Source organism: Vanellus vanellus, assembly GCF_965231255.1.
Source record: "Vanellus vanellus genome assembly, chromosome: 3".
Taxonomy (NCBI): domain Eukaryota; kingdom Metazoa; phylum Chordata; class Aves; order Charadriiformes; family Charadriidae; genus Vanellus; species Vanellus vanellus.
This window is the reverse complement of record NC_138907.1, coordinates 1245001-1258637: the sequence shown is the minus strand read 5'-3', so window position 1 is coordinate 1258637 and position 13637 is coordinate 1245001. Positions and strand designations below refer to the sequence as shown.

At 38.7% G+C, this 13637-nt stretch overlaps 1 protein-coding gene across 1 annotated transcript in view; it reads right to left on the bottom strand.

Moving 5' to 3' along the window:
• The window catches only part of CFAP61 (cilia and flagella associated protein 61), a gene marked incomplete at its 5' end in the record, with an annotated part of 116424 nt that overhangs the window by 96997 nt on the left and 5790 nt on the right, over positions 1-13637 (bottom strand). Inside the window, 4 exon segments of the mRNA XM_082480634.1 lie at positions 4604-4757; positions 6771-6903; positions 12841-12968; positions 12971-12984. Coding sequence (XP_082336760.1) covers positions 4604-4757; positions 6771-6903; positions 12841-12968; positions 12971-12984 — 429 coding nt within the window.

Genomic DNA, 13637 nt, shown 5'->3' with positions numbered 1-13637 from the left:
GCATATATATACACAGCATCTCTGGTCAAGTGTTTAAGCCAATTAAAGCAAGCATCTATATGTTATTTAAGTATTACTATACACTTTCTTTTTATATGCAATCTCCTGGCCAGGGCCAAATCCAGAGTGAATATTTAAAATACTAAGAAACCACAATAAAAATCTCCAAAGCCAATTTGGAACATATATGATGCATTGTGTTTGATTTCAATTACCTAACCATTATTGTAAGACAGGTCTTACCAGTTTTGCACAGCAACACACACAAGAGCTCTATAGAACTCCACTGATACCCAACATGAACGTGACAGAAGCGACTATGAACTTTTCTAACATCGTGATGCTTGCTAGACAGCAGGCAATAGCTATTACAGCAGGTGTTACACATTTGGGGGAAAGCAGTTCATAAAGCTGTATGGTGATGGATTATTTTCTTTAAAGCCAATGAAAAGTGAGGGTATTCAGAACAAGAGATCATCTGATAACGGTCACCATAAGTGTCATTTAATGTTATGGACCAAAATTATTTTAATCATCAACTTGGAAAAGAAAATTTAAATACTAGTGAATATTACCCCAAATAACCACCAAAATTGCTAAAGCAAAGTGTCAGCTGCTGTATTTTTAGCCCCTGAACATAACTTCAATAGTTCTGCCATTCCTTAAATTGTCACCTCCCTAATTTCACAGTTTGGTTTTATATTTAAAATAAAGCCCGAAAATAAGTTTTAACTACTGAAGTGTTGAGGTGTAGGTATCACTGCTGCAGAAAACACATCAGACCAGGATGCCCTTGCATTTGAAAACTCCAGTAACACAAGGTAGTCAAAGTTTCCGAGCTCCAGAAGGAAGAAAAAAATACTTCAGAAAACCCAGCACAACGGAATTCTTCACTCCTCTCTCTGAACTTTACTTTGGGAGACCCACCTGAGCTACATTCACTGACAAGAGCATTTCTTCCTACGGTAATAAGTTGTTTGTTTTTTTTTTTTTTTAAAAAGGAAAAAAAAACCAAAACAAAACCTCAAAGGTTTAAAATATTTAGCTAAAAGTATTTTTGAAAACCTGTTATCTGAAAGTCTGTTTCTCTGCTAGTAGAAAAGAATGCAGATGCAATGTGCAGGGCAAGAACACAGGGGTTTGAAATCATGGTTTCTCCAGGGGTATCACAGATGTGAGACTTCACAGAAATGATCAAATGTCGGCTTGATTAACCCAGCTACATTTCTCATTATAAACAGCCTTGCAGGTGTCAGAAGTTAATTAATACAAGTCTCTTGTTGTCATGTAAATATTGATATGTTGTTTCTGACTTTATACTAAAATGAAATCCCTTAATGGATCCACTCTCCACTACTGTCAAATGTAGCCGCATCACTGTTTACATATATGCTGTACACAAGTGACCAGGAAGAACATAAATATTGTTGCACTAAATGAAGGAACATGAACAAAAAGAAAATTAAATAATTCAGTGGTTGCTGGGTTGTTAGCAGAGGTAACAGTCAGCAGGATCAAGAAGCCAGTTCACCATGAAGCCTGACGAAAAGCCCTTGAATCATTCCCACTGCATCATAATGTTTTCTAGTTACTAATTTGTGACACCATATAGAGTAAGAACCACATTACTGTAATTACCCCGAAATGTAAGTGGCATATCAATATTGTGTTAAAGACAGACTTTTGTATACCCTCATTATTATTCAGTATTACATTTTGAAAGGAAAAATAGTATCAACCTGTGGTGTCTACTTACAAGCTAAGGAGTCTGAAAAAAAATCCTTATTATGTTGGGGTTTTTTTAATATGGGAACATAAAATTACAAAAGAATGCAGCTTGCACAGTAAATTCTCAGCCTTTGAATTCATTAAAAGAAAGTCTACATCCACTATTGATATGAGGTGTCCAGTGAACCTTCACATCAAGGGACAATTTGGCAGCAAATTCCTAATACAGTAGCCTGCAGAAATGGTGCAATTGTGAAAAACAGAATTCATAATTGGTCATGTGTTATGCAATATAATCAAATACAAACTACATGACTGACACGATAATAAATTCTAAGGATACAGGTTGGCCCTTATATTGGAAAGGCTTAACAATGGACTACTGGGATGCAACTCTCATATAGGCTCTAGATATATCAAAACACTCCCAAACCAAATAAGACAATTCCCTTTTCAAATTACATTTTTAATAAAATGAAAAAGTCAGAGAAGGGGAACCGTGCTTATCAGTTGATTGGGATCTTTTTGCTGGAAACTTCTTTATTAGAAGAGTGGGCTTTTTTCTTTCTATTCTAAGTTTAGAAAGAAAAAAATAACTTTACTGCTTTTCCTGGAAGTTTTCATGAATGAGTACTTAAATTAATTGAGTACTATCTCATGCAATAATGACACCCAAATCATTCGGAGGGAAAGGGCTTTTCATTCAAACTCTTTGAAAAATACCCACCTTTTGTTTATAATCATAAATCAAACGTGTAACAAGCAGTAAAAAGAAAAGCTGTTCATTAAATGTCTATCATATAAAGCATACATTTTCAATAAACCATAACAAACTTCTGTAACTTGTGACAAGCTAATGCTTTCTTGAACTGTTATTAGAAATTAAAGTAATGATAGCAGTTTATAAACAGTTTATAAGCAGGTATAAACAACAACGTACAATGTTTCGGGACAACCAACGCTTCTTAAAGTGTTACAGTTGTTTGTATTCTAAAATGTGCAAAGCTACAACAATAATTTTAATTATTATTCAGTGATAACAGAATTAATATTCCTGAGCAGTGTATACCCATGAGCTAACTCTAATTTTACTATTAAATTTCTAGTGGCTTTTTCTCTCTAGGAATAGTATCAGAGTCAGGCTTTTAGCTTATGATACTCAAGTTCGTTCTCAGATGTTTATCTTTGTGACTATCACTGACTTGTGCTCAAGCAATCTGAGAAAGCTTACAAATAATTTCTCTTTGCCCAGAGCTGCCCTTGTCATTCCAAATAGAGGAATACTACTACTTTTTAAAATCTTACTTGAAGGAAACGCACAGGATTGCAAACTAGCATCAACCATCAAAAATAACATAGTTTTTAAATGGAGAGGAAAAAGAAGAGATAAACACGTGAGACTGCTAACCACATTGCTTAATAAATTTCTGAAAAAGCACTCAGTTGCTAGATTGATGACAGTCATATAAAAACCTGAGTAGAACAGTTGTTTATACTGAGTTTTCACATTTAGAAAAAGTCTCAGATTTCCTAAATGTTAAAAAAAAATGTGTAACAGCTGTATTGTTAAAACCTATAACCGTACACTCATCAAAAGGCTCAGCAGCCCAGAATTTGCCACAAAGTACGGGCCTACAGCTTGCAGTCCTCGGACAAGGAGAGCACACAAAAAAAGCGTATAAGGGTTTAACCAGAACCAGTGGACAGTCACAGAATGATTAAGATTGGAAGGGACCGCTGGAGGTCATCTTGTCCAGCCCTTGGCTCAAGCAAGGTCACCTAGAGCAAACTGCCCAGGCCTGTATCCCAACCAGTTTTCGGAAGAGACTATCATGAGTGATCTTTCTTCCTCCCTCGGTGTCATTTACGTTTCCGCATATGCCTGCCACCTACTTTGAAATACTGCTGAAGCTCCAGGAACACAGAATGATACAGGAGAAGATAGCTGGCTTCCTTCATCTCTTATTTGCAAGATGCTTCTTTGCAGGGGAAGAGAAGTCCATAGGAACAGCTATAAGACTTTTTTTCTTTCCCTTTTCTGTTCCATGACTGCCAGCTCTGAGATACCAGCTGGTGACTGCTCTGTAGCTCCCTAGTTGCCTTTTTTGCCTGCTGCTTTGTGTTCAGACAAGCAGATACGCAACAACCTAATGGTGTTTCTTTTACTTCTATTACTGATAATTAGCAGATAGCAAAATGTTGCCCTTCTGCACAAAAAGCCTTTTGATACTCAAAAATAAAGATGACAATTGTAAGTCATTTACATGACACTTCTGTTCTACAAACAGGTGATGTATTCGTGTTACTGTTTTTCATTATTTGCAGTAAGGTGGCTTATAAATGCATCACTGTATCATACCCAATATAAAAATAGAAAAGAGACCCTGATCTCCCAAAATCTCGTAACCTAGAAAACTGCCAACAATAAGCAAAGAGAGCAGAAGCTGGATCACAAGGAAATAAGATGACACAAGTCAATGGGACAACACAACAGCCACAGTTAAACAGCTGCTTAGCTACTAACAGGCATTAGAGCAAGATTTCAAAATTAAGTCTTCAATAAATAGTACAACTTTAGCTTACTGATAGACAATATACCTGATGCTTTAGCTTTCCGAAACTTGAAACTTAGGTTTATCCCATACCTGGTATAGACGGGCTCCACACAAACAATTAGTTCTGAATCAGAGACCAGGGCTACCAAAATTTACCTCCTGAATTAAAAAACACCAGGCAACCATCTCCAAAACAGATACATTAATTTGTGTTTTCTTTCTAGTAAACCTATATCCTCTTCCAACCATTTGCAAAACCTACTCAGAAGCTAGAAATAAAATGTGCGTTGAATCTCTCTAGCATTTTAGAATACAGGTACCTTCTTGAACGCTTGGCTTCTGTGGCATTTTGATAATATCTTCAGGATGTGGTTTACAGAGTCCATGGAAAGGCCCTAAGTCAAAACATTCTTGAAACAAGGAGATATTTACTTGAGAACATAGGCTCATGAATCCTACTGCAGTGTCACCATCCTGAAATATAAAAAGCAATGTCACACGTGTAAGAGTTGAGTACATGACTGTAGGTCAGGACAAAAAATTGAACAATTGCTGAAGAGTTAGTGTTCCATCTCTGTGTGTAATAGAAAAGTATAAAGGAATTATTTCAGCAAAAGTTAAAGATCCTTTTATTTTCTCCCCCTTGTAATGTGTGTATTAGAACCTCTACATTAGATTTTATAATTCTTGTTAGCTATGACTTGAGAGAGTATTAGGATTATATATATGGACCAAATAATGACCTAATGTTTCAGTAAAACATTTGTTACAGTAAATAAAAAACATATCTTTTAACTATATACCTCAAAAAAGGCATAATTTTTCTTTAAGTTAAAGTGCAGCTACAGTAAATCTGGATTTACCTAGCTATAATGGTTGACTAATTACTGGCCACTGCTTTGTAAATAAAGTTGTGCTCAAACTGAAAAGTATTTTATTTTCCTATGAGAATGATTAATTCAAGAAAGCAGTTATATAACATATAAACAGTATCTAATACAGTATATGCTATGTATTATTTGCAGCAATTATCAGCACCAAATATTTTCAAGTTCTGAAAAAAATTTAATAAAATCTAAGAACTAGTCTTTAAAAAAGAAAATAAAATGCCCTGGAAAATACAAAAATGACAAGTTCCCTGCAATGCTGAAATGGTACGTTACTCTATGTTTGACTATTACTGAAAGTTTCAGTCTTCAGAAAGAAATACACTCAGAAGAATGAGAATTGGCATGCTGGAGGTTTTTTGGCTTTAAGCTAAGAGAAGCCTAGAAGAAGGAAGCTCTTCAATTTTTAGTACTATATGAAACTTTCTGGTGAAACACAATCAAAACAATTTTTTTTTTTCCTTAATACACATAAAGAAAATTTCCTTTATACACATAATAAAAACTTGATGGCTGGATTTGTATAGCTTTTTTATCAGGCCATCGGCACTACAATAAAAATAAAGTTTAATTTTTTTCCCCCCTCAAACAACAAGTGATTGTTTGTTTGCCTTGTTTGCGTAACCGAACAAAAGCTGGGTCGCTGCAGTTGTCTGGCTGCTATGTAATTTTAGGCCCAAGGCTCAGCAGAGGCTGATTAACCAATCCATCTACCATATGTGCAAAAAGAGGTTGCCAGCTTCATTCTCTGCAGGGAAAATTGGCATCTATCTTGGTTCGCATGGAGGTGTCTTTCCAATCTGCAGCAGCAGTGGCAAGTATAAACTATGAGGGCCTGAAACACCTTTTGCTGGTATAATATTGAGCTACAAATGTACAATTGAAATGTATTATTTATTAAGATAGCTGTTTGTAATGTGCTATTACACTAATGGTTTATTGTTTCCCATTTGGCTTCCAATGGTAGTGATTACATGTTAAGGTTTTATAAAATCACTTGCTATAGAAAGCAGACATCCAGAATTAAGTAGGTTATGTTGCCTATCAGCTTACAATACCATGCACAATTACTAACACATGAAAATATTAACAGGAATTTTCAGCAGGATAACTATTACCACCTCTTTCTTATTTAAATTAATTCCTGGGCTTCTGTCTTCAGTTCAGCAAAAATCTGACTGCCTGAGCCAGGAAATGGAAAAAAAAAAAGTCTACACCATTTTTAACTGTGAAGGTATTACTGGCTACTTGTTTTCATATGAAATATTAATTCCCACCAGTAATGAAAACTGGTCATCTATAATGCAAATGTCTAAAATGGCAATGTTTTCTTCAAGACTGTCTGTTCCAGTTACTTGAAAGGAACATACACAATTACTGGGAATTGCTGCTTCATTTACTTCACAGGAGATATCACTCCTAAAGAAAGGAAAGACACAAAATATGTAGTGGAGGACATGGCGTGTGTGCAGATCATGAATTCTACCTTCCAAAAATGAGCTTGTTCTTTTTATTTGCTGAGCTGTGGTGTGAGCTGTCACTCACATGTGATATCCCTAATGTTATGATTAGATGAAACTAGAGCTCATAGCAAACTGACCTCACAAACAACAGTCTGATTTTCTTCATCCTGACATTCTATGAGATCAGCAAGGAAATATTCACTATAGGTTTCTTTCAGAGTCTCACTCTGACGTGTCCAGATTGGCATGAGATCATCATGATCTTCCAACCTACAAAAAAGAGATTCGGTAATGTCCTAAAGCTCTGCCATTAATAGGTCTTAATACTTCTGTTCTACTCCATTAGCATATGAGCAAATATTACAAACACCTAGTCCAAAGCCTCCACCCACAAATAAGTAATTTCACCTAGGACACGTGCCCAACACACACTAAGCTGGGAGCCTTAGCAGCAAAGGAGAGACAGAACCACTTCCAAAAGCCAGCGCAACCCCACTGGGCAAACCAGATCTTATCTTTCCCTAACAAAATATGAGGGGAGCCCAGTTCAAAATTCTCTCACCTAAGGCATCTCAGGCCAGGTGGGCCTAGGTTTTAGCCCTCATTTAAAATAATTATATTCAGTGAGCCCAAACAGCACTGCAATTTAGAAAATCAGTTCTTAAAAAAAAAAAAAAAAAAAAAAAAAAAAAAAGAAAATGGTGCCTTCCTGTATGGGAGAAACAGTGCTGAGTATTGGCTAGATTACTGTTATTACACACAGCAGTGTGGAAGTCACCTGGCAGAAATCAAGCCATTATGCCTTTGTAAGGTCAAGTTAATGCCTCACCATTGAAAAAGATACAAAGGCCAAAGTGCAGTTATTCTATTCCTCTGCATAGGTGGGAATCTGCCACATCAAGGCTTTAACTGCCTCTACTACTCCAGTCCGTCCTCCATGCTGCCGGCGCAAAAGCTGCCTGAGCCGATCTCCAGTCAGTCCAAGTTTCAGTGTTAGACTCATATAGGCCCCATACTGCATGGATTTAAATAGGCACCAGAGACTCTTTCTCATTAAACCACTTTAAAAAGAGAAGTTAATTCTTAACCGGGATCAATGTAAGTCTTAACAAGAAGTTTCAGTGCTTTTACCAATGCAATGAAGGAATTCATTAGTCATATATGCTGCGACCATGGCATAAAGGCCAATGGCAAAACAGCTCTAACACAGAACTCCTTTGAATAAGGAGATGAAACCATGTTTTTATTTATCTACCAGAAAAACGCAAGAATTAAGTGGCCCAACCAACAATTCTGGCGCTAAAAAAGCAGTGAGAAAAGTGATGCTGTGATGGGCTGTCAGAAGGAATGACTTTTACTACCAGACTGCGGAGTTAAGAAAACCCTTTCTCCTGCGGGCCATAAGTAAACTGGTACTGAACACGCTTTTGGTCATCTCCGTTACCACACACGCCAACACACAAGGAGAAAGAAGAGCCCCATAGGGTAAAGAAAGAAGGGTTTACTCAAGAAGAGTAAACAATGCACTTCGGACACAGGAATACCTTTACGCTTACTGAGAGAAACAGAGGGACCACCACAATCGGCTCCTTTGAACCAGGAGGTCGCACCCTTGAGGTACAGAGCGCTGAGGAGACTGAGGGACAGCTGCCTGTGGAGAGTCAGCCTGAGCCCACCACCTCCCCCCTCCGCTGACGGCGCCCCGCGCCCGCCTCACCTTGCTTAAAACATTTATAATACTCCCAGATCGACCTTTTTTAAAGGCCTCCTTCCCCGCTTTCCCCAGCTGCGACCGGCAGCTGAAGAAGCAGGAAGGCCTCAGCCCCTCGGTGCGCAGGCCCCACCGCCAGCTCTCCAGAGGCGGCGGGTCTCTCCCGCCCCCTAGCGGCCCGCCGCCGCCACCGCCCGGCTCCGACGTGAGGCTGCCGGGCGGGAAAGGGCACGGAGCCCGGCGCTAGCGGGGGAGTCTGGGGTGTTCCCGCCCGCCGGGGGCCGCCCGGTTGGTCTGAGAGCGGGAAAGATCCCAGCGGTGCTTTGGATTAATAATCCCGTGTCCTAACGCTGCCGTAGCTGTGAGCGATCCGTCGCAATACGACAACGCTACTCCATACCGCCCATCCTCCCCGACCGGGATATCCTTTTCTATGTCTCCCTAAAATCAGATGTCGATGGGGGGGGGGGAATAAAAATTACATAGTTCTCTTTTCTTTAAAAGCTTTACATATTGTAGAAACATGTTTCTGAAGGAAATGAATCAAGAATGATTATTACCTCCCGCAGTTTTAGGAAGACTCATGTTTTGCCTCAGGCTCCTGTTGCTCAAGTTTGTGTGTGTACCTGTACCTAAACGCGTGTACCTATGATTGGGAAATCTTAGTTCTGCATGTGCAGCAACGCAGAAAACCATAAAAAAAAAAAAAAACAAAACCTGATTCTCATTTCCACTCTTTACACGTTTCTGGATTTGGAAGAAGCCTTAAACATTAACACAAATGGGTGAAAAAAATTCTGGTTTGGTTTGAGTTTCTAAGTACTGACTGACTCTAGCCTATGACTGAAGGACAATTTAGGTGGTATCTAGATGTTTTTTGCTGTTGCTACACACCAGAATTAACGTGACCTTCTCAGTAAGATTACCTTTCTTCTAGGGGCCGGTGACACCTTTTATTTTGAGCTCATTTCCGCCTTTTTTTTTTTTTTTTATTTTTTATTCTGGGGCCATCAGTCCAAGAGCTCTCTTCTGGCCCCTGCTGTTCCCACTGCTCAGCAGGGCCGGGAGACGGGGCCCAGAACAGCCCCCCAACCCCAGGCGCTCTCTGCCCGGGCCAGCCCAGGGGGTGGCTGGGGTGGGATGGACAGCCAGGGCCAGTACCCCTTACTGGCAGCTTAACTCGGGACCTTCAGGATGTCCCAAGGCTCAGTACTACTCCATCTGCCTGGGGTTTTAAATAATTTAATTCTTTTTCTGAAGGGCAGTCACCAGATTCTTTCACAAGGTTCTTAAGAAAGCCAACTTAAGACACCAGCAGAAATGAATATCATCACTGAGCGCTCAAAGCTGAAAACAGCTGCCAGGGGTGACAAGTTTCCAAGCCCCACACTTTTTCATTCCTTTTCACTGTTTAAGTGAGTCTTCATTGTAATAAGTTACATGTACACAAAAAGAAAAAAGTACGGAAAATAACACACTCTCAATCACTTGTCTGTAGAATTAAATCAAAAGATACAATCAAAATGAAGGTCCAAGAACAATGAAACCCTGTAAAAGTTTATCATAATTCATATTCTTGAAACCAAAAACAGTAGTCTTTGTCTTTGCAGGTAGTATCTCAAGGGAAAAACTGCAGTAAGGTTTTCTATTACCAGAACTTCACTCCTTCAACGCAATTAATTTGTATAGCAAATCTGATAGTGTGGTACGAAGCCTCAAACAAACCAAATTAGGTTAGGGGTAAGGGAATGAGGCCGTACTCTAATTGCAACTGTTGTTTGACTGGGGTAGGTAATATACACACACCACCTCCAAACGGAATGTGTTACTGATTGCTCCAAGTCCCTTAGAGCATCCTGCTCTGTAAAACACAACGTGACATAAGGCCAGCAGACAGCAACTCTCTCGGCTCATGGTATCTAGAGAGACTGACCTCGTGACAGTCGATGGGGCTCCACATAAGCCCATTCATCTCCCTGCACACCAGAAACCATAGGAACAGAACTACTTTTTATTTCTGCAATCCTCCACTAGCACCATAGTCTCTAAAAAAGCCCTTAAAACAACAATAGGTTTTTAATAATAAAAAAAAAAAAAAAAAAATCACAAAATTCCTAGGCTGCAAGAACAAGCACAATAAAAGCATTCCACAGAGCTGCAAATTTGTGCGCTCTCACATGTATGGTACAAAACCCAAGAATGACAGGATGTAAAGACAAAATATCAGCAAGACACTTAAATATAAAAACTTAGTGGACTGTGTTCTGGCACACTACAGATTTATTTCACATTAGAAAGGTCAGCTGGAAAATAACTTCAAAATTAATGGTTAAGCAAAGTATCAGTTTACAGCTTCTTCCCCCCCCCCCCCAGCAAGGGAAGAGGGAACAGAGATTACCCTAATCTCCTATCATTGACCCAGAACATGTTGCTAGGCAGGTGGCTGGGGACAACTTTCATAGATAAGTGTCTAAAGGGCTCCACTGAGCGTTACTATGGATGCCAGTGAAGTACAAAGGTGAATAGAGAGGAAAAGGAAAGGCAAAGTGTCTACTGCAAATGTAGTTCAGCTTTCACAGAGAATCTATTGATAGACAATATTAAAGTATGAATTTTAAATCACCAGATACTGTGTAATTAAAAAAGTTTCCTGGTTAGTTTTCTAATAATAATAAAAACCCCAAACAAACTAAACTAAGTGATTTTATTATTAATAACAAACTATAGAAGATGGTATTTTTTATGTGGAACATTGGTATGGTCTATGTAACATTTCAAGCCACATCAAAAATATTTGTATTGATAATATCCAGTGGCCATAAAAAGAATTAATTCAAATTAATTAAAACCCAAACATAATAGTTGAAATCAAGACATATGGAAAAACTTTAAATCCTCAGGAATTAATTCACCTACTGATAACTTCTCAGTTCATTCACTTACTGATGCTGGTAGACAACTCAAAGAACTACTCATAAAAAGCCTAAAAAGTGTACATCAAATTAGCATGCAAATAATTTTATAACATATTGAAATATCCAGACCTATAGCAGGATAGTGTGAAGTGGTCAAGGTCAGGCCTCAGTTGTTTTTCTTAAAATGCTCAAGAGTCAAGCAACAGGTTATTGCACACATTGACTAAAACTATATGATTAAGAACACAATCCACAGACTTGTTTTAGGTCTACTTGGTAAAATTAAATACGTGTAAAACATCTCCCTGAGAGACAGGCTTCTGTCAGAATCCAGTCCGAGATGTCAGCATGAATTAACCCATAAACAAACAGGTGTGGATTTACCAGGCAGAGAGATATGTCTAATGTGGCATTACCATCTGTTAGCACTGGTCGATAAGGACGCGCGCACACACACACACATCAGTATAGAGTCCCAGGAATGTGCTTGTCCCTAAACTTAAATTTCCACTACAGGGACGGGAAATGCTAATTTAATAAAAATCCTGCTACATAACCACAGAGCACCACTTACATTTAGAAAGAACAAAGGGAACTCCAGAATGAATCAATCGGAAACAAATAAAATTATTACTTCATAAAACATTACCCTACACTTCCTCTTCACAGTGGGAAGAGGAAAACAAGTGAACCAAAAGATGATAGATAGTAGTTCCATTTCAGCCACTCTATAGGGAAGCATCTACGTGTCAACGACAGCATATAGGGTCCAGCAATCTACACAGATAAACATAAAGGCCCCATTGGGTCAGAAAGTCTGCGCTTCTCATTAGTGTACACGTGGGCACAAGCACAGAAAGCTGTGATTTGGCATAGGCAGCAGAATCCAAATGGCAGGAAAAAACAGAGTGGTAATAGTCAATATACAGGCAGAGATCAATAGGCAAGGCTGCTAGAGAAACTTGCATCTCTACCTAGCGTACACTGCAGGCAGCTGAGCAGATAGGAAAGAAAAATAATTCAGAGCCTAACTTTAATGACATTTATGATTTGAATTCCAAAACAAGAGCAAGGCTGTGTTAAAGGCACATTGCGTGAGCGTATCATAAAGCCTTTGCTCCAACCTGAGTCCATTGAAACAAATGACATGATGGAAGGAAAAGGGTTACCCCGTTATTTTCTTAAGTTCTCTCAGCAATGCTGAGGCCTGCTCCCCTGAAACACAGTGAATGTTTGAAGTGCTCATGCAGAAAAAAACTGTACAGAAGAGGATTACTCTCCATGTCTGAAGGACTACTGGAACTAGGGATGCCACAATGCAAATAAGCAAGCAGATTCACAGAATAAACATCAACAAAAAGTGCGTTCTTTCTAGATAGCAACTTAGTTTTACAAAAAATAAAATTGATCTTGTGATGAAGTAGAATAAAACCATCATAATCATAGAACTATTTAATTAGGTTATCAAGGAAAATCATAGCAGTTTAATTAAGATACTGATGCTGTAAACCAAAAAAGAAAATTCTTCAAGTTAACCCAGACAGATCTACTCATAAAAGTAGAAGGGAGAAACTGCATTACCTTGCTTTGCGAACATACAGCTGTGGGCAATACCAGTGTCTGGGGGACACAAGCAAGGTAAAGTTTGTATCCACTACTGAACCTGGAGCGCTCATCATCTTTTCAAAGACATTTCCCATGTCTGGCTCTGTGAATGAGAAAAATCTGTTAGCAGCAGCAAAGAAACTTCATTATGTAAGCTTTTAAGGTATCAGCAAAACCATTTGAGGAAAATGGAATTTTGAACTTAAGGCATTATGCCATCCGTGGTTTAAGTCTCTTAAGCAATGAAGCCGAAGGGACAGTAGTATAAGCATGTGGAAGAATTGTTACTGGATTAATTAACAAATTAATCCAGCACCCCAAACACAAATAAGCTTCAAAGCAACCAGAAATTGGGAGGATCGAATCCCTATAGAAATACTGGTCTTACAGCCAATGCTATATGCCACTGGAGAATCTTTGTCAGGATTCATTATGCTGAAGGAAAGTTGATGTTTGTTGCTATGGTATGTTTGACAAAAGCCTTTATTCAGGTACTGTTTTCTGTAGTTGACACAATACTACCGAATTTTTTTTAGCCTGACTTGGAACTAAAATGTCTAGAAATTGGCATATCAGAAAAGGTTCCAGTTCACTTCAAGGAAAGCTCCCACCAAAATCGGTCATTAAGCAGATGCTTGGTTTATTAGTCTGAATTCAAGACTGAAATTCCAAGTCAGGTGCTGTTCTCTGATTAGGATGTGCATTCTCCATCTGCTTTAAAAGAAATAATCCTAGTTTCCTTCCATGTCTCCAGCACCCCTTCTGACCCTCAC